The sequence below is a fragment of the Esox lucius genome, chromosome 25, assembly GCF_011004845.1.
Source record: "Esox lucius isolate fEsoLuc1 chromosome 25, fEsoLuc1.pri, whole genome shotgun sequence".
Taxonomy (NCBI): Eukaryota; Metazoa; Chordata; class Actinopteri; order Esociformes; family Esocidae; genus Esox; species Esox lucius.
This window is the reverse complement of record NC_047593.1, coordinates 1,638,227-1,660,212: the sequence shown is the minus strand read 5'-3', so window position 1 is coordinate 1,660,212 and position 21,986 is coordinate 1,638,227. Positions and strand designations below refer to the sequence as shown.

At 38.1% G+C, this 21,986-nt stretch overlaps 2 protein-coding genes across 4 annotated transcripts in view; both read right to left on the bottom strand.

Moving 5' to 3' along the window:
• Positions 1 to 6,429, bottom strand: part of gucy1b1 (guanylate cyclase 1 soluble subunit beta 1) — a 41,000-nt gene extending 34,571 nt beyond the window's left edge. The window contains exons 1-4 of one of the 3 annotated variants that reach the window (XM_010901963.5): positions 6,325 to 6,429; positions 5,906 to 5,979; positions 2,158 to 2,258; positions 1,884 to 2,002 (exon numbers count right to left, since the gene is read on the bottom strand). In XM_010901963.5, the coding sequence (XP_010900265.3) occupies positions 1,884 to 2,002; positions 2,158 to 2,258; positions 5,906 to 5,979; positions 6,325 to 6,327 (297 nt within the window). In that variant the 5' untranslated portion in view covers positions 6,328 to 6,429. Of the gene's footprint in view, positions 1 to 1,883; positions 2,003 to 2,157; positions 2,259 to 3,795; positions 3,820 to 5,905; positions 5,980 to 6,324 lie in introns of those variants that run through there. The other 2 variants (XM_020043629.3, XM_034290888.1) reach the window with 2 other exon arrangements.
• A 1,018-nt stretch (positions 6,430 to 7,447) lies between these two features.
• gucy1a1 (guanylate cyclase 1 soluble subunit alpha 1) lies at positions 7,448 to 20,893 on the bottom strand. Its single transcript, XM_010901962.3, has 8 exons — positions 20,350 to 20,893; positions 20,026 to 20,087; positions 19,600 to 19,694; positions 18,567 to 19,366; positions 15,993 to 16,478; positions 13,230 to 13,373; positions 9,629 to 9,783; positions 7,448 to 8,421 (listed from the first exon to the last, which is right to left on the bottom strand). Exons 1-8 carry the CDS (start codon positions 20,590 to 20,592, stop codon positions 8,226 to 8,228), a joined length of 2,181 nt encoding a protein of 726 aa, XP_010900264.1. The 5' UTR covers positions 20,593 to 20,893; the 3' UTR covers positions 7,448 to 8,225.
• Positions 20,894 to 21,986: the final 1,093 nt, after the last annotated feature.

Genomic DNA, 21,986 nt, shown 5'->3' with positions numbered 1-21,986 from the left:
TTTGCCAATGACCATCTGGATGACCCAGAGGAGGAATGGGAGAAGGTCATATGGTCTGATGAGACAAAAATAGAGCTTTTTGGTCTAACCTCTACTCACCCTGTTTTGAGGAAGAAGAAGTATGAGTACAACCCCAAGAACACCATCCCAACCGTGAAGCATGGAGGTGGAAACATCATTCTTTGGGGATGCTTTTCTGCAAAGGGGACAAGACGACTGTACCGTATGCCCTTCCCTCAGTAAGAGCTTTGATGATGGGTCATGGCTGGGTCTTCCACCATGACAACAACTTGAAACACACAGCCAGGGCAACTAAGGAGTGGCTCCATAAAAAACCATCTCAAGGTCCGGGTGTGGCCTAGCCAGTCTCCAGACCTGAACCCAATAGAAAATCATTGGAGGGAGCTGAAAGTCTGTATTGCCCAACGACAGCCCCAAAACCTGAAGGATCTGGCGAAGGTCTTTATGGAGCAGTGGGCCAAAATCCCTGCTGCAGTGTGTGCCGAGCTGTACATGCATATGCTATGATTGTGTGAAAAGTTGTCTGGCTTTTGGCAAAATGTATGTTCCTTTATCACAGATTGTTTATACATTCTAATTCATGCTTCTCCCCGGGTCTGTCTACTTGGATATTGTGCTGCTGGAGATAAGTCTGAAAATAAACGATGTATTCTTGCATTAATTGCGGCTAAGAAATGTATTGCAATTAATTGGAAGGCAAAATGCCCACTCAATGTCACAATGGAAGAAAGATATATCAAGTTGTGTACCAATTGATTGGATGTACTATAATATTAGGAGCATACCAGGTAACATCCATAAGGTTTGGAAACCATATATTGGACACTGTAGAAAAAGTGGAGTCTCTTATTAATGCATTTCCTCTATTGTTTGACACATTCAAAGCCACTACGAGCTTAATATTTGTCTCCTCTGGATCTGGTGCCCTTTCTTGGACTTCATAATATCTAATACCATGTGTAAATATAGTGACCTGTTAACTAACGTATAGAACCTAATAGGCTGAAGCTACGCTGTTGTGTTTGTGTGTGTGTGTGTATTTGTTTGTATTTTTTGTAAGAAAAATATTTCATGAATAAATACTGGAATTTCTAGTGTCGCAGCACTTCTGTTCTTCTAGAACCCAAAATGTCTTCATAATTTGGTGCCTACATAGCTTTGTTTTCAGATAGTACCCTTTTCCCTGAGTGTTTTACATGGAACCAAAAAGGCTTCTATATGGAATTAGAAGGGTTCTTTAAGAAAATAAAAATGTTTATTTTGTGGGGACAATCCTTTTGGAACACTTTTCTAGAACTGTATGGTAGTTGGCCTGCCTAAAATAGAACACAGTAAGACCGAGACACACACAATAGGCGAAGAATATTCTTTTTCATTATCATTGTAAACATTGTCTAAGCAGGAAGCAGACAGGCAGTACAACTATTGTTTCAGAAACAATGATATGGCAGCAATTATAATGATTTGCCTATATCATCACATGTAATTGTTTTTGCTCCAATGCAATTTTTAAGCCACTGATTAGTATTATGAGTCAAATCCTGAGTCGGTGAGTTCAAAAAATATTTTGTTCTGTCCCTGAGAAAGGCTGTTCTCTAATTGTTTCCAGTTGGTTGCTGTATATGAGAATGTTTATCTGTCAATTTACCTCGAAAAGGGTAAATACGAAATACACAGAATGTGATCTGGCTCCAATATATCAAGAAAGGTTTCTGGAGGGCCGGATGAAGGGGGGACATAGGCGACCACACTACATCTGTAGCTACATCCATTAATACAAATGTCATATTTAACGTTTGAACCATGACATTGAAGAATACATCATTTTAGTTGAAAATATTGATGAGAACTGGAGTCCTTACCTGCAAGAATTCACGGACATTGGACCCTAAAACACGCAGGATGGTGTCATAGCCAGATTCTTGGCAAAACTCAAAAAACATCTTCCCAAACATCTGGAGGATACACCCTGCATCAATCTCTGTAAGAAAAAAAAAGTCACAACATTTCCATCCCATTAGTAACGCAAAGATTTATAAGGATTCAATATTGTAAAACATTAGTATACCATTATTTTATGAATAAACTGGTGCAAATAAAGTATATTTTATCCAAAAACATAATTAAAACACTTACTGAGAACTTTGCTTGCGGCAGCAACAAGGTCGTATGTTTTGGCATCTTCATATATGATTCTGACAAGGAACTGGCCCTCTACATCAAGTTGGGCCTCCCTCCTGTTAGCAAATACCAAAAAAATATTAGATGTATATTAACAGTAATTATTATTTATGTTTCAAAGTATCAGCACAGGTGGCAACAGAAATGCATGTCCTCTGTAGCATTTTGGTCATTAAAGCCAACTTGATGACAGTGTTTGCTGTTGTTCTGGCTTAAAGTTGATGGTATACTGTCTAACATAGTTGTTCAAAATGCTTAATACATATCTATATAAAAATAGGTTGAAAAGTAATTTGAAAGTTCAAATTAAGAAAAAATTGGTATATAAATAAATAATAAAAATAAATTAGCCTGTTATATCCTAATGAGGTCATTTTACTTGATTATAGAGTTGACCTAAGAAAATAATACTGATTTGCTGTGCTGGCTAGCAACCACTTTCTATGAGCCAGAGACAGCTGGAAAAACACACCAGGCAAAGGAAAAATTAAGTGAAAATAAATATTTATTTTTCAGTTGCTCTGAGCTGCAAGATCTGAAAATAGACCTATCTTGAATAATGAGGCATGTGATAATGTTGGATTATGTCAGCTAAAATAACATTAGATAACGTTTAGACCACGTTCCATTATACAATTTCTTCGTAGATGAAAATGACAACATTCTTCAAAGCATGTTTTTTGGGAGAGGAGGTGGTGCCTCAGTTATTATAGGATGGGTAGACAGTCAAGTCTGGGTCCTGAGACAGCTAAGACCCCTAGGAAGAAAAAATAAACATGGGTCTTGCCAAATGTTTGAACACTGAAGAGTGGATTGTTATCATAAAGTACCAACCTCTCTTCATCCCCACTATTGGAAGGCTAATGTAAATACAATGTTAGAGAAAAAATATGTTTCACCTTGTACATTTTAAGATGTATGTTTGATGGTAAAATATGATCACATTGTTTACATTTAAGTTGCTGGTCCTGTACCATCGGTGTAATAACATGACATAGTCATTCATTATCCACTTTAGCAATTGGTGTAGATTATTGATTTCAAATCGATAACATAGTTAATGGACAGGTTTTTTTTCTTATTATCAATGTCCTATTGATATGTTATATAAAGCATTGTTGAAGTAAACTACATTTTAGTGGAATATATAATAGGGTAACTTCGGTGAAAACGCCCCCCTTAAGGGATATCTGTATTTTCTGATTCAAAAAAGCAATGTTTGGTCAGACAAATACATTTGGAAAACAATTATCGGGCAGAATGTTTCTATTTTATTGCAACTTAATCCAATGCCAAACTATGTGAAAGGGGTGTTTTACCCCACTATCGGGGCAAAATGCCCCTCCCAATATTGTAAAATGCTCCCTGTTTTAGTTTTTTTTACCCCCAATTAAGATTTATTCATTATTTAGGTGTCAAAATCATTCTATCAATGTAATCTATACCATTGAAAATAATTTAATCTTGATAGCAGTATTTAAGTAAGTTAACAAAACCAATTATATTGTACATTCCAATATCCAAAGGCAAAAAGCTACAGTGGGGAAAACAAGTATTTGATACACTGCTGATTTTGCAGGTTTTCCTACTTACAAAGCATGTAGAGGTCTGTAATTTTTATCATGGGTACACTTCAACCGTGAGAGACGAAATCTAAAACAAAAATCCAGAAAATCACATTGTATGATTTTTAAATAATTAATTTGCATTTTATTGCATGACATAAGTATTTGATCACCTACCAACGGCTCTCATAGACCTGTTAGTTTTTCTTTAAGAAGCCCTCCTGTTTTCCACTCATTACCTGTATTAACTGCACCTGTTTGAACTCGTTACCTGTATAAAAGACACCTGTCCACACATTCTATCAAACAGACTCCAACCTCGCCACAATAGCCAAGACCAGAGAGCTGTGTAAGGACATCAGGGATAAAATTGTGGACCTGCACAAGGCTGGGATGGGCTACAGGACGATAGGCAAGCAGCTTGGTGAGAAGGCAACAACCGTTGGCGCAATTATTCGAAAATGGAAGAAGTTCAAGATGACAGTCAATCTTCCTCGGTCTGGGGCTCCATGAAAGATCTCACCTCGTGGGGCATCAATGATCATGAGGAAGGTGAAAGATCAGGCCAGAACTACACGGCAGGACCTGGTCAATGACCTGAAGAGAGCTGGGACCACAGTCTCAAAGAAAACCATTAGTAGCACACTACGCCGTCATGGATTAAAATCCTGCAGCGCACGCAAGGTCCCCCTGCTCAAGCCAGCGCATGTGCAGGCCCATCTGAGGTTTGCCAATGACCATCTGGATGATCCAGAGGAGGAATGGGAGAAGGTCATGTGGTCTGATGAGACAAAAATAGAGCTTTTTGGTCTAAACTCTACTTGCTGTGTTTGGAGGAAGAAGAAAGATGAGTACAACCCCAAGAACACCATCCCAACCGTGAAGCATGGAGGTGGAAACATCATTCTTTGGGGATGCTTTTCTGCAAAGGGGACAGGACAACTGCACTGTATTGTGGGGAGGATAGATGGGGCCATGTATCGCGAGATCTTGGCCAACAACCTCCTTCCCTCAGTAAGAGCATTGAAGATGGGTCTTACCGAAACGACCCCAAACACACAGCCAGGGTAACTAAGGAGTGGCTCAGTAAGAAGCATCTCAAGGTCCTAGAGTGGCCAAGCCAGTCTCCAGACCTGAACCCAATAGAAAATCTTTGAAGGGAGCTGAAAGTCCGAATTGCCCAGCGACAGCCCCGAAACCTGAAGGATCTGGAGAAGGTCTGTATGGAGGAGTGGGCCAAAATCCCTGCTGCAGTGTGTGCAAACCTGGTCAAGAACTACAGGAAACATATGATCTCTGTAATTGCAAACAAAGGTTTCTGTACCAAATATTAAGTTCTGCTTTTCTGATGTATCAAATACCAATGTCATGCAATAAAATGCAAAATAATTACTTAAAAATCATACAATGTGATTTTCTGGATATTTAGATTCCGTCACTCACAGTTGAAGAGTACCTATGATAACAATTACAGACTTCTACATGCTTTGTAAGTGGGAAAACCTGCAAAATCGGCAGTGTATCAAATACTTGTTCTCCCCACTGTATGTATAACATATTACAATTTAAAATAACTTTTGATTACAATTTTTACTTATGTTTTGTTAATCGTGCAAATGTATTAAGTTAAAAACATTAAATCAATAATACTGAGTGTCAATTGATAGGCGTATTATTTTAGATGTTAATTTATGCTCAGAAAACTAGCTATTGAACTAAAAACTACTAATATTAGGCTATATCTTGAACTTTTGGTGGCCGTCATTTGGTGGTTTGGTGGAGAATTACCGCTGGGTGGGGGCGTTTAACCCAGGGAGGCGTTTAACCCCAAGCCACCCTAATAAAAATGTAAACTAACATCAATTTGTTTTCTTCTAATATTTCATAGTAATCCATAGTATGGGAAAAAAAGCAACCATTTATTCCCATTACTAGGAATTTATAATTACGATATGTTAACAGTTTAAATTTCAAGCTAACGCTACTACAGGCGCTATACTTATGTAGTGTTACAATGGTCATATAGGCCTATACTACATTTCTTGTTTTGCTTTTGCACATATTGCTTATGCACAATTATGATTTTATTTTGAATAATTCACGTTGCGTTTGTCAAATAAAAACATATTCAAACTCACTTGATATCTTCCCACACTTCTTCGCCATAATTTCTTAAAACCAGTAGTTCCAAGGCGTGGTTTACAAAACCATACTAGGAATATACGGTAAAACAGAATACAGAAATAATAATTAGCCCGCAAATATAGAAATATTATTACGTAAATTGTTAAGTATCAAGTGTTCATATATCAAATGTCACGGTAACGAGTGCTATAGACCTATCGTAAAACAGCAAATAACGTTTTCATTGATGCATCATGAATAAAAACACAGTCGCGTCACGAATATCAGTAGCAATTTCTAGTAACAAAATGAACGGATAGCCTTTGGTTCATATTGGAGCACGGTAAAATACCGGAAAAATACACACACAAACTACACATACGTATAGAAATCAAATATCGCGGTTGGATCTAATATATCGTTGTTTACATACCATTTTACGAACAGTTCTTCGCGAATCACTATCACAGTAAGCTGTTCAGGCATAAAATTATCACAGCACCTTCACATTTGCAGATGTTGCGGTCCATTCCTTAAAAAAAATCCCCTGTAAATTGACGTCAAACGTGTCCAATGGGAGCTGATGACAAAAATACGCCCCCGCAAACGAGCGCTGAGTGTTGCTCATTCAAGGCAGCGTTGTTTAAGAAAACAACTCATCAAACGTTTTATATACTGTTAAGTAACACGCAAACCAATCAATTTTCTCTAAGAAGGTGTGTAAAGTCTTTGTAAATTCTTAGATAGAATATGATCTTTCTTGAATTACTGGCTAATGCTTCACTTCCTATATTTCCAAAATGTGAAAACATTACACCATATACTTTACAATCACTGGGATTACATTGGGATAGCTGATTACGTTAAGGAAGTTGGTCTGTCTCTATGTTTAGATATAAGCAAGTAGTTGCAAAACAAATGCTGTTCAAAGCACAACTACTACACTTGTGAATCAAGATATTCTATTTTAAATAAAGAACACCCTATAACCTTCATGTATTTAGAGGTACTGTGCAATTGCACTGGTTTTAACCTAAAAGATTAATAAATCAACCTGGATGGGACTTCGGGACATTGTCTGCATCCCAAATGGAGAAAAAAATTTTTCGGCCTGCCATTGTGGGGACATACTGTTTCCGTTACAACTATCATTTATAGAGGTTGACACATTTTATCTCCTGTTTAATAAAATTAATAATTTGTTTTTAAGTTGTGCAGCCTGTGATGACATTGGGCTACATTATGTTGAATAAGAATAATTCCTTAAAATACTCACCTAGTAAAATGATAGTAAAAATGAACAATAAACTGAAAGGAATTATTTTCCTGATCTTTTTTTTTAGTGACCACATTCAGTCTATTATTTTAGAGTAAACTGCATCTCCTTTACCATCACAGTTGTCTATTATTATCAGGAAATAGAGTGCCATTTAGTACACTTTAATGTCAAAATGTATTTTTGTGAATAAGTGAAACAAACATTGAATACATTCTTGGTAAAACATTGTTGCAGTGTGATATGCTTGCACAAAGATATTCCGAACATTAGGGTATTATGAATGTAGACAATATTTGTAAACAATATTTATTGAATGTAGACGATATTTACTGTCACTTGGTTACAATACAAAACGAATCACAGTATTCAATGTATATAGGAATGGTGGCACATTCTTTGTGTTCTGGCCATGCCATGTCATTTTTTTGTAAAGTTCTCTTTGACAAGGTGGTTCACCCAAAATAAAAAAATAAATATTGTTTTTCTTGTTGCTATCATGTACAGTAATTGTAGACTAAGCAAAAGGTGAGACAGGCAAATAATTCTAATATCAGGGATACCAATGGACAGAAATGCAAAAAGCTACCATTTGTAGACAAGCTAAACAAAACCAAAGCATAAATTGTGGTTTTACCTTGTAGATCAACTGCATCTGAGTAAGAACACCAATACATCATTTTGTAAAATGAATTACTGCCCTTAAAGTCCCAAATAAGTGATCAATGCCTATGTTTTCACATGGTAGTTACATAGGGAGTGTAATTACACTGTAAGGAAATGCATGAATTGTAAAGTATGAGTTAAATAGACCAGTGAAAGCATAAAAATAGCAAGCTCTAGCAATTTTGTAATAGAATAATCAAAATGTCTACATCACCTAAAGAACTCTACATCCATGGGTGCTAGCTATATTTAGAATTGGGTTCAAATTGTATTTGCTTTCTTTCAAAGAAGTCTGATAGAGGTTGTATGACTATGCCAGACAGGCTCAAATCAAACACTCAAAGATTAAAATACTACTTGAAGCCAGGTCTGGCTGTGTCTCAACATATAATCTATGTTTGCTCAGCCATGAAGTTTGTATTGCTGTAGCACAGCTCCTCTGTCTCACAGTCTCTTGTGGTTTTGCCGGACCATTGATCAAAAGCCTCCAAGAAGTAACAAACACCAGGAATATCCGGCGGGAAGTTTGGCGGAAGATCCTGTCTGGTTCGTGGAATGAAGACAAACTCAGGACAATCTTTCAGTAACCTGGAAACCCAAAGCGACAAATTAACCATTATGAATATAAATACATTTTAGTATGTGCTACAGAAAAAAAATGTGGCTACAGGCTTTGTATTACATTACCATTGGGATCCTGCTTCCTGTGCAAGACTAAATAAACAATGTTTCTTGCACTGGCAGAATGGGTTTGAGAATGTACTGTATAATGCAGTTGCTGTCTGAAACCAAAAAGTGACTCATGTGGATAGCAAAGAATATTTTCTTTAAACACTGCTGTTGTCCCTTACTTATTAAACATATGAAGTCAAATATTTAACCATTTACACTGTAATTACACTAGTAATAACTATGCATTACTAATTTACGTACCCACTTTAAAATAAAGAGTAAATAAGTTAATATTAAAATGTGGTTTAACTTGTAATAATGTTTAGGGAAAGATTTGCTAAATTCCCATGCAACATCATGACCATACTATCCAGAGGCCATATAGCAGGCTTTTACAGTCTGAAAGGCCAACCAAAGCCCTTCTGGTATATATTATTTCCTTCCAATCAAGTATGGATTCACACTTGGAACACAAGACTGGTAAACTTTCTGGTATCAAATACTCTAGCTCTGTTTGATAGAGCTAGCATGGTACAACAGACTTAACACAATGATGCTGAAAGTGCTGAAACTCTCCATTTGCATACAGTATGAACGCATGCTTAGTCAAATATTCTGTTATTTAAAATATTAAATATACCCATGTCTGTCTGTATTTAAGAATACAATACACAACATGGCTATTGAATTGCTAAATATACAATGAAACAGTGAACGCGGTATATTCACAAAAAGTAGAAAATACAGATCTAAATAAGGCCTGTAGATATTTCATTCACCTTTGGTGAATACATTCATTGCAAAAATTATTTCTACAATTGATTGTGTTTTACAATTAATTTGTATAGAAGGAAGCATTGTGAGGTATGACATTTTATATGATACATTTGGGTTGAGTTGTCAAAAGCAACAGGACTTAAATGTAGTAGCCTATCAATGCTGTAAAACTCAAGTGTCTGTCAACACATATGATTGATGAACTGCTCACCTTAACACAAACTGGTGTGCTTTCATAATACAACGTAAGTCTCTTACACCATTTTAGCCATCAACAACAAAGTTGTTGTACCTGTGTTCAGGCTATTTGCTACAAATGTTTAGTAAGTTAAAAAGTGTTGTGTACCTGTGTGTTGTAGGGCTGACGTTGATCCTTCTAGGTACGCTACAGGACTCAAACTTATTGGCCAAGGTGACGTTGTTGCCAAACAAACAGTAGCGTGGCATCATCACTCCAACTACACCAGCCAGAACTGAACCAGTGTGCAGACCAATCCGCATCTGTAAACAATAAAAATAGAAATGTAGACAAGGAACAAATCTGCTGAAATCATTTGAGAACTGCAATACTGTATTTCCAGAAAATCCCATTAAAATTTAATTGCAATTTCTGAAAATGATTCAGGACTCCGTTCATTTCCTTTTCTACCTGTTGTGGGGTTCTAATATTTTTTTCCAAATTGAATTACAATATTAGATTGCTTGTAAAGCTAGAAACAACTCCAGGTTTATTAGATACTTAATCCAAATGTTTTCTGATTTTTGCAAAGCAATGCACCGCTCTAACCTAGCTTAGTATGCCTTCAAATCTATTTTTGAAGGCAGTTATACCTTGCCAACTTTAAACAATATTTAAGTAAGTAAGCTTCATAAGTATTTTACATTGGGGGGGCAGGGTCCAAGGATTTACTGTATAATTTGAATGCTTTTAACGCAGGTGAATACCTTTTACAGCCTTAACTCCAAACCAACATTTATTCATATATTCCGACTGGACCAATTACCTTAATTTGCTTGTCTACAGGTCGTTCATCTCCTCTTTCAAAAATGTTTATTATAAAAAATGACTTGCATAGACTTGCATCACAGATTGCTTGTCAAAGAATTTGATACTAAGTGCTGTACAGTATACCAGGGGTACAGTATGCACCTGTTTAACTGGAGGGCTGAAAGACATTTATAGACTTGCAACATAGATTGCTTGTCAAAGGATTTGATACTATGAACTGTATTCCAGGGGTATGCACCTCTTTAACTGGAGGGCTGAAAAACATTTCGACCTTAACCACAAGGACTAATTCAGACATGGGACTCCAGGACGAGTGCAAGTGGATTGGCCCTTCAGGACCAAAGTTGCCTATTCCTGATAATTATGCACTCAACATGCATTCAAGCATAAGTTAACATGGGAATTTAGTAGAACACTGGGATAGTATGAACCAATTAACAGTAACTGTGGAACCATTCAAGATAGATATACTAAACAAAGATTCTTTCAAATGTTCAGGCTATTCCAATGAAACATTTTTATAATAAAACATTCTGTAAAAATGTAATCCAGTCTACAACACATTACATTTGTGACAGCATGATCATCACCCTACATCAACTTGCATGTTGAAAAGTTGGGGATGGATATATGCCAATCAGGAATCATAGAGATTATTAGATAGAGATAGACATTTTGCCAGGTAAGGAATTTACAGAAAAGTGCCTTGTAATGTTTCATTAATACAGAGATTAAGGATATCAGTTTAATTAATTCTGACTAGTAGGGCTGTCTAGTAGTTAGTCATAGTGATCAAATGTTGTCATTGTTTATAAGATAAATTGTTAGAGATAGTGAAATAGATCAGTGGGTAAGACGTGCAATGCTTACAAAGTTTCACTGCATGTTTGTTCTACAGGCAGCGACACTTGGATGTTCTACTTGGATGTCAGCCGAGGTTGTAAAGTTGTATTTGGAACTTTTAGGATTTAGGACTGCTATTTGGAGCATGCAAAGTTACATTGTTTACTGATGGTAAGCTATAGTAAATTGAACACATACATACTCTATCTAATATGGTTACAGACTTTCCACCTCCATACACTCATATCATTTGGCAAAAAAGAAAAAATACATTAAACAAAGTTGCTTTCGCAGTATGTTTTGGGTCATCTGTAAAGTGAGGCGCCGTCCAATCAACATCGCTGAACTTGGCTGAATGTAAGCAGACAATATATCCCTATACACTTCAGAATTCATCCGGCTGCTTCTGTCTTCTGTCACATCATCAATAAACACTAGTGACCCAGTGCCATTGGAAGCAATGCATGGCCATGCCAACACACTGCCTCCATCGTGTTTTACAGATGACATGGTATGCTTCGGATCATGAGCCATTCCAAGCCATTCTGGAATTTCCTGTTTCCAAAGAATAAAGCATGTTGTTCCAGAATTGGGCAGGCTTTTTTAGATGTTTTTGGCAAAGTTTAATCTGGCCTTTCTATTCTTGATGATTATGAATGGTTTGCACCTCTGTATTTGCTCTTGTGAAATGTTCGCTTTATGGTATACTTGGATAATGATATGCCTACCTTCTGGAGAGTGTTCTTCACTTAACTGGACGTGGTGAAGGGGTTTTTCTTTACCATGGAAAGGATCCTACAATCCTCCATCACTGTTGTCGTCCGTGGACATCCAGGCCTTTTTGTGTTGCGTTTTTTTTTCTTCTCAGTATGTACCAAACTGTTGATTTGGCCACTCTTGTGCAGCCTATGGATAGCCTTTTTCACTTGCACTGAGAGCTCCTCTGACCGCATGTTGTGGGTTCACAGCAACAGCTTCCAAATGCAAATGCCACACCTGAAATCAACTCCAGACTTTTTACCTGCTTTATTAATGAAGACGGAATGAAGGAATAGCCCACACCTGTCCATGAAACAGCTTTTGAGTCAATTGTCAAATTACCTTTGTTCCCCTTGCAAAAGAGGGGGCTACATATTAAAGACCTATCATTCCTAAACCATCCATCCATCCATCCATCATCTTCCTCTTATCCGGGGCCGGGTCGCGGGGGCACCAGTCTTAGCAGGGATGCCCAGACTTCCCTCTCCCCAGACACTTCCTCTAGCTCTTCCGGGGGGACACCGAGGCGTTCCCAGGCCAGCCGGGAGACATAGTCCCTCCAGCTTGTCCTAGGTCTTCCCCGGGGTCTCCTCCCGGTGGGACAGGACCGGAACACCTTCCCAGGAAGGCATTCCGGAGGCATCCGAAACAGATGCCCGAGCCACCTCAGCTGACCCCTCTCGATGTGGAGGAGCACCGGCTCTACTCCGAGCTCCTCCCGGGTGACCGAGCTTCTCACCCTATCTCTAAGGGATCGCCCAGCCACCCTGCGGAGAAAGCTCATTTCGGCCACCTGTATCCGGGATCTTGTCCTTTCGGTCATGACCCAAAGCTCATGACCATAGGTGAGAGTAGGAACGTAGATTGACTGGTAAATCGAGAGCTTCGCCTTGCGGCTCAGCTCTTTTTTCACCACGAAAGTCCAAATTCATTATTTAACTGTAACTTGAATACATTTTGGTAAACAACCAAAATAACAAAACTTGTGTCAGTGTCCAATTATTTCCGATCCTAAATGTACTGTACGTACTGTACTGTACTGTACTTTACTAAGTGGTCTCTTGATTCTTTAAATAATGTACATAATTGTTAAAAATAGCAGCTTTCTTTGTGAAATTTCAGATATTTCTCAATGCTGTCTTCTTGGATTTAAAGAAAAAAATTATACTGAGAACTATTTTGTGTGATTGTCATACTGCATTACAGCAGTAAAGCCTGAAAATCCCTTTTGTGTATGAAACACTCTTAGCAACTTCCTGTGCTACTCAGCGCTGTTCTGAAAAGAGGTTTTCAGTGAAAGCGCCACACTGTGAAGGAAGTAAGCCTTAACACTCACCTTGATCGGCTCGCCAGTTGGCGTCCTGACCTCATCGGATAGCTCCATCATCTTCAGTGCCATGAGTGCAATCTGCACAGCGTGAGTCTCGCTCTCCTTGTGCAAGCCACCGGCCACACAGTACGCATCACCTATAGTCTCCACCTAGGCAGGAGAATATATAAAAATAGAATTCCTTAATATCCTTTATTCTTAAAGATAGCATACATAACATGAAATAATGTAAAAAAAAATGTAATATCAGAAAAAATACATCAGGAAGAGAGGAAAGGATGAAACCGATTTTTTGTGACCCTCTGAAATCTACTGACCCTGAAGCTGTTATGTATTCTTCATAAATATATCTATTTTCCTCAACCAATTTTACTCAAATTTCTGCCCAATTTCTGAATATCAAATAATTACTTCCAAACTTTACTCATAGAAGCAACTATGATTGAGCATGGGAGACTAAAAATCTGTTCTGCTTGTTTTCCATACCAGGAAGTTAGTAGAATCAGTGTTTCAGACGTACCTTTGACGTACAACCTATTTTAAGCTTGCACCTACCTGAGGGAGTCGCTTGAGTATGATGTGACAAAGGAATCCCTGCCAGTTATGCCACCCCCAACTTGTTCAACCAATTTACTTGCACAGCTGATATTAATTGAAACCACTTTGAAAACCTTATCCCTGCTTCCTTAACGTGGATGTCAGTGTTACCGTACAGTAATCCTGCTTGCTACCACAGTTCTTTTTAAAGATATGCCTGCCTTCTGCTGGGTATAGTCATCAGGAAAAAATTTAGTTATACTTTTTGAGCAGACCAAGGATGACTTACCTATATAAATAATAATTCTGTAGCTTCACATAGCTTCTTATCACACCAGCTTAAATATAAATGTTACATGAATATTCTTGTTTCCAATTTCCTACAAAGACCTGGGGAGAAATTACCCTGGACTGTCAATATTTTTACATTTTAAAATGTAGTCAAGTTATGTAATCTACAGCACCTTTTTCCTTCTTTTCCAAAAAAGTTGAAAAGGAAAGTTTTGAGTGAGGAACAGAAGCTTCAATTTGCAGTGGTCTCTTAATTTGAAACCTTCTGTTCCTCACTCAAAACCTTCCTTTCAACTTTTTTGGAATGTAAAATAGAAGGTTCAGTGGTCTCTTAATTTCTTCTGGAGCTGTATATACTTTAATCAAATTAAAATATACAGTATATTAGGCCTGATAGTTATTTGAGCATATCGTATGTGTAAAATTATTTTGCCATGTAAAGTAAACCATTAAATTAACATAGACCTACAATTTCAATATTATAAGACATTACTCTAATAAGGCGCATACTTTTTACACTTATCAGCATGGAGTTTCCATTGTTCTGGACAGGTCCATAGTTCATTGTTTTGTTGCAATGAAGTTTACTTTAATATGCGGGTCCATGTACCTGTTGGTATTGTTTAAATCCAGCTGTAATATTGAGCATAGTAGTTTAGATAACAACTCCTTTAAAGTGTGGGGTACTGACAATACTTTGTGTTGAAGGTTGGCTTGTCTAGCTGTCCAAATATATTGAATATGTTATAGTCATAATGAGAAGGATTTGCAATTGAAAACATCAAATGAAGTGAACAACATTTTGAAGCAAAGACTACTGTACTTATTTAAATTTGTCACACAGACTTTCCCCAGATGCTGATATGTTGACATATTAGTTAAATAATCAACATTGCCCATTTAATCAGTGCATATTAGAATTGAAATAGTTATTAGTGGTGTTGTTTATATTAACCTTGGAGCAGGACACCAGTTGTGTATGATGGCGGTTGTGGAGGCAGCGATGTAGAACAATGTGAGGTAATGTCTAAATTGGCACCCTATTTTCTATATAGTGAACTACTTCTGTCCAGAGACATATGGGTTCTAGTCAAAAGTTGTACACTATAAAAGGAATACGGTGCCATTTTGGAAACTATTTTTGGACCGGGAATGGAAACAGAGGTCCTGAAGAAACCTCTGACTTCCTAGTACTTCACGAAAGATCCGTCAAACATAGTGCTCTCCTCTGTTATACTTCAGTGACACACTGATTACATTAGCCAAACTCCCGGCAGATTACAGGACAGTTGGCTGAGAGCAGGCAGGGTTGGACAGGAGACAAGTACAGTCTGTTCTTAAAAATGGCGAACTTGTGTCATTTTTGTCTAATATATGTGGAATTGATGAGAGAATGCAACAAAAACAAAAATCTTCCAAGAACTCAAAGAATCCTGCGTTGGTACTGTACATATATCACTTCTTGTTCAAACATTGTCAAAAACAAGGATATCTCCCTTTTTTGGAGCTTTTGGATTGGTTTTATAAAGCACATTTATTGTGAATTAGACCTTTAAATTTGTAAGTTTTTTGTAGTTAATGTTATACTTTGAAGCTCCATTTCTAGAGCATGGCGACACCAAGGTTGTGGGTTTCATTTCCATGTGGGCGGGCATGGAAAAAGTGTAGAAAATGCATCGGTTATAACAATTAATTGTTTAATAATTAATCTATTATTGTTAAATGTACCCAAGAAAAGTCCTTATAAAACATAAGTCATAATCATGATGGGATCAACATAAAACCGGATGCCTATTAACATAAAATGATGCTGTGCACACTAGCTATTCAAACCAAACTGGTCATGGGTTGTGGAATAGACTAACGCAATATATTTGTAAATGTTTTATTTTGAAATGAAGAATAACTACTTTCCCTTAGTTTCCTCGCTGGAACACACACCTTGTATACATCCAGCTCCCCACAGTGGTGATCAAATCGGGTGTACAGCTCGTTGAGCATGGTGACAACCTGCATGGGCGTGCAGCTTGAGCACACGGCCGTGAAACCCACGATGTCTGAGAACAACATGGTAACGTGCTCAAACTCCCTAGCATCCACCGTGTGGCCTTGCCAAAGTTCCTGAGCCACAGTGCCTGGAAAAATTGTGAAAAGCAGATCCACTGTCTTCTTCTTCTCTTCCTCCAGGGCTAGGTGGGCATGCTCCAAGGCCGCCTTGGCTTTTCCCAGGCGCTTCTTCAGGCCATCCTGGGCTTTTGCCTGCTCACCTACCAGGACGACATCGCGGAGGGCATTGTGGATGGGAATGTCGGATAAGTATAGCCCGCGACCGGTCAGCTCCTCCAGCTTGTCTACGCATGGCGAGCCCAGAAAGAGGATTGCATTGGATTCAGAGATGTAAATCATCTGGCCTTTCAAGTCCATAAGCTAGGAGAGAAGGAAACAATACATAGGGTAAATGTCTTTGTCCGGTTTCTTCACACTCAATTATGTGTTACCTTCAGTCTATTGTACCATGCATAGTACTAATATGCAGAAAACCAATCTGATTGAAAAATGATCTGCCACCGATAACTTTAATTAATTATGCTTATGCAAGGTGAGTTTCCTGGAAGATTTGTAGGTAAGGTAGCTAGCATATTTAAGGAAGTTCCCATTAAGTATTTATTTTTATAGATATCTTACTGAATGGGAAAAATAAAATGTCAAAATAACTACACAGCTTTTATTTATGTTTCTAATCATGCCTCTCAATACTTGACCTTAAAGATAAGTTATTTTTAGACCACATTCCAAATTATTATGCAAATTGGAATTAAGTGTCATAAACATTAAATATTTAGTTTTTCAATCAAACTCATGGATGGTATTTTGTCTCCGGGCTCTTTAGATCACTGAAATCAATCTCAGACACCTGTGATAATTAGTTTGCCAGGTGAGCCCAATTAAAAGCACACTACTTAAGAAGGATGTTCCATATTATTAAGCAAGCCACAGGTTTCAAGCAATATGGGTAAGAAAAAGGATCTCTCTGCTGCGGAAAAGCGTTAAATAGTGCAATGCCTTGAACAAGGTATGAAAACATTAGATATTTCACGAAAACCTAAGCGTGATCATCGTACTTTAAAGAGATTTGTGGCTGATTCAGAGCACAGATGGGTTTGTGCAGATAAAGGCACAATGAGGAAGGTTATTGCCAGATAAATTCATCGGATTAAGAGAGCAGCTGCTAAACTGCCATTACAAAGCAGCTAACAGGAATTTGAAGCTGCCGGTGCCTCTGGAATCCCGCGAACCTCAAGGTGTAGGATCCTCCAGAGGCTTACAGTTGTGCATAAACCTACTATTCGGCCACCCCTAATAAATACTCACAAGCAGAAATGGTTGCAATGGGCCCAGAAATACATGAAGACTAATTTCCAAACAGTCTTGTTTACTGATATGTGCCATGAAACCCTGGATGGTCCAGATGGATGGAGTACTGGATGGTTGGTGGATGGCCACCATGTCCCAATAAGGCTGCGACGTCAGCAATGAGGTGGCAGAGTCATGTTTTGGGCAGGAATCATGGGGAGAGAGCTGGTAGGCCCCTTTAGGGTCCCTGAAGGTGTGAAAATGACCACTTTCAGAGAAACTCATGGTGTGGCCCCATCCTCCCCTGACCTCAACCCTATTGCGAAATTTTGGAGCATCCTCAAGCAAAAGATCTTAGGGTGCGAGGCAGTTCGCATCAAAACAGCAGCTCTGGGAGGCTATTCTGACATCCTGCAAAGACATTCAAGCAGAAACTCTCTATAAACTCACAAGTTCAATGGATGCAAGAATTATGAAGGTGATATCAAAGAAGGGGTCCTGTGTTAACATGTAACTTGCCCTGTTAATATGTGTTTCATTGAAATAGCTTTTGATTTAAGTAAAAATTACCTCCTAACGCTGCAAGTTCAACAAATAACAATTTTCAGTTCTTCACAACCTATAAAAATGTTGCAACTCTGTTGTGCGTGATCATTTGGAACAGTGCATTTAGAGTTTTTTATTTTTGGAAAAAATACTGTTTTCATTTGGTGGTTTGTTCAATGAAATTCGACTTTCAAAATCTCCATTCTAGTCTTCATCCTAGGCTAATGTTGTTCTCTACCTCAGGGGGAGCAATCGGCTATTTAACACATATTCATTAACAATAAAGCATGTTGCTTTTATGAAGGTCTATTTTTAACATCAAACCTGAATTTATACCTTTGATAACTCATTAGTCATTATTGTGAACTCCAGCAGATCTGGGATCAAAATATATTGGAAATCAAAGACATTGAGCCTTTTTATTTATGTCAAGTCACAATTACCTAGTCACATAATGTGTCCACAAGAGAGCGGATTGAGCATGCCCGAATGGGCGGGGTTTGCATTTTAGGGAATATTCCATTGGTTTTGTTGTACCAGGTGAGTGGGGCATGGCTCAAGTATCTGGTTAAACTCAAATGTACAGCCTGATATCCAGTGTAAATAGGATCTTACCTTCCCGGTGTCATCTGTCACAGAGCCCCCTTGGTGTTTTATTCGAACTATGAACTGTGTGTTCAGCATAGTCAAGATGCCTTGAAAGGTGCACCTGATCTGTGGTGTGACAATGGCAAAGTGCTCCTGGAACGAAGCAGGCCGCCTCAGGCCATCCTTCCGACAAAGCCTCTTCCTGAGGCCGTCCCCGATCTGCAGCAGGCCCAGATCCTGATCCAGGAAGATATGAAAGGGGAAGGTGGTGGAGAAGAGTGAGGTGGGGATGGTGCCAGCCGACGTGGCCCTCATAGGACTGGGGCTCAGGCTCTTGGTGTCCTTTGCTACCACCGAGTAGAGCAGGCTGGGCTGCCGGGGTCCAACCTGCAATCCAGCCTGGGCCTGCAATGGGGCTGCGTTTTCCTTGGTGCCTCCTTGAAGGTCCATCTCCATCTCCATGTCTGTCAACACCTCCACGGTGGTGTGGTAAAGGAGACGTGCAGCCGCCTTGATGACCCCCGGAAAGTAGAGCTCGGTGGTCGGCCCAGGGTTGAAGTAATAGACAGTGAGCAGACCCGGATCCTTGTCCAGGCACAGCACTGACGCTGCTTCATTGTTTACATAATCTGTTCTCTTGTCTGGGGCAGCTGAAAAGGCTGGTCCTGGCGTAGCTGGGGCACTGTTCTGTTTCAACAGGACATTGAAGCTGTTCAGAAAGTCGCTGAGTGCTCCCCCTACAACCTGCAGAATGTGTCCGTCCTCCTCAAAGCACGTTTTGAAAAGCTCTTCTCCAAGAGAGACTTTCAAAGCATCCATGTTTATACCTGGTTGTAAAATAATGTAATTTAATAGACTGTTGTAATAAAATGTTGGAACACAAAGAGAAAACAAAAACATTACCGCATTATGGAAAAGAACAGACTAAAAGGAAAATACTATTGCTCACAAGGTACACATTTGCCTTTCGTGTCACAGACATTGTAAGCATTACAATCAAAACATCTGCAACGGAATATTAGCATGAACAGTGGTTAAATTCAATAACCCATTACAATACCTGTTTTGAGAGAATAAGTCTTCATGATCTCCAGTAAATGCTCTGTTCGATCAAAGCTCCTATCCTGGCAGATGTCTGAGTAACACACTGTTGGGCTGTGGACAGAAATGTTACCAGTTAGCATTGCACTCACATCATTAATTAACAGTTAATATAGTATTCCTTAGAAAACCAATGCATGCAATTGTTTCTAAGCAAAGATTTTCCTATTTTTTTAATCATTTGTCACATTAAAGCTGTCATGTTATTTTAGGCATCCATTGCATCCAATGTTAAAAGTAAACAGTAATAAAAAAAGCTTTCCATTTATTTGAATTAAACATTGGCATTTATTACCATTATGGCCTTTGACAAAATGTAAATAGAAGCAGAGTAGCATACACATTAAATTGGTCAAAATATATTGCACATGAACATATATCTTACCATTTTTTGTTTAATGTATGCTGTTTCATCATTTGTAGAAATGCAGTATGCAGTCTTTGAAACTGTAAACAACAAGTTTTCAAGTTTATTGACAAAACATTTTGATAAAAGTAAATACGTAGTTCGACTCTGCCATCACGTCACCCCACCAACATACCGAACATTTGGTTTCAGAATATTCGGTCAAGACTGTTTTTAGGTATTAATTTTGATACTGCTCCACAGTGTAAACTTGAATGTCTTGTGATACATCAATCAAACAATGTACGTCAATACTAATTAATGTTTTGAGCAATTGCTTTAGTGTAGCATAACTTAATTTACCTCAGGACATGCCAATTTGCGGATGCTCTCCCCTAATGAATGAAGATTGACTCTAGTTCTGCTTGTCTTCCTTTGAGGTAGCACTTCGGATGTTTTTCCATACACATCCTTGGAAATTGGCAGTACATCGGCGGTATGGTCCCTTATACATTCCTCAAAGTCTTCGGGTTCTTCCCCACTAGCGACACCGGAGAATGGGCATTCTCCAGAGATTTTCAGGTCTTTCAATTTTGCACAAAACATAATTAGTGCTTATCCTTTTCTCTTGGTTAAATGCAAATGTCTACATTTTAAAATCGTAACTCCTGTCTCAGTTGGAAACTCCATTTCCACATTATGGCATTCGAAGGGAGCGAGAAAAAAACATTATTTTAGGCTATGTGCATCCTTTGGACACATGTCTTTCTTCCTCTCGAATGTAAAAAATTATCGACTTGAGTCAAGCTGAGCCGTATTAAAATGATCTGCGTCTATCCCAGCAAAATACAATATTCATAGTAAAAGACATGAGACAAGAAATCTGTGATATACCATTACCACAAACCAATGAAAAGCGACAGTACAATCACCCGGCCAATCAATGTGCAAGTAGGTTGGGTTCTTCAAAAAAAAAAAATAATTATAAAATGTCTTGTAGGCAATTTCGCTTGTGCAATGGACCGTTGTAGTTGAGAAAAGATTTGCGCGCAATTATTCCGTTGCGCACGAAGGAATGTGAGTCATCAACGTTATTTTTTGTTGTGACACCAAAATAAAAGATTTGAATTCAGGATTTTATATAGTTAACATATACAGTGATGTCGATGTTATGTTTCTGTTGTTTTTACCATGTGCGCCATCCAGTATTCTAGGCATTTCCCAAATGAACATCTATGTCAAGGTGGAATCTTTGATTACAGACACCACAACCTTTGTGTACCAAAATGTATTCAATAACTTCTGTACTAATGTCAAATTATGCCATTCTCATTCCGTATACGACACGTTTTACAATATTCCTGTGTCCATACAGATCATATCACAATTGCTCAGTAGTTTATGTAAGCTAGGGACATGGCTGCATGTTACATAATTATTTATATTATTGCGAAAGTATAGGCTACATCACTGTACGGAACTGCACAGCTATGGATGCTGAATTTTTATCATTAAATAATGTTCTTAGTGTAATAAACTATCTCTAACCTCTTGGTTAGAATGCTTGGCCAGTAATATTTCTCTGGTTCGAATCTCCTAGACACAACAAGGTAAAAAAATATAATAATTTGCCCTTGAGCAAAGAAAACCTGCATTGAAGAAGAGTGTCTGCTAAATAACTAAAATATAAATTAAATGATGAATATAGGACTACTTTAAAGGCTGTTTGCTGGTCAATCTATTGTACATAGTCAATAGGCAGATTTGACTTTATTGTTGCCTACAAAAATATAAATGTACCTTTCAAGGGTTAAACACTATTATTATTACAAGCCATTGTTTATTTCTCACAATTGAATATAACCAATCTTAATATCATATCACCCTCACTCACTTGTATTACCAGGGATTTTGTTTTACCCAACAAATATTACTACATATAGAAACCAACCTGGTCAAATTTTGATATTTAAAATTATGACACAATGAAAGAAATTGAA

What these genes read in the sequence shown, in the direction of transcription:
- gucy1a1 (XM_010901962.3), bottom strand. Translation starts at nt 20,592, where the DNA reads ATGTTTTGTGCAAAATTGAAAGACCTGAAAATCTCTGGAGAATGCCCA. An exon ending in GGGAGCTGGATGTATACAAG is followed by an intron (nt 13,374 to 15,992) that starts GTGTGTGTTCCA and finishes TCTCCTGCCTAG; the next exon opens with GTGGAGACTATAGGTGATGC. An exon ending in GTCAGCCCTACAACACACAG is followed by an intron (nt 8,422 to 9,628) that starts GTACACAACACT and finishes TTGGGTTTCCAG; the next exon opens with GTTACTGAAAGATTGTCCTG.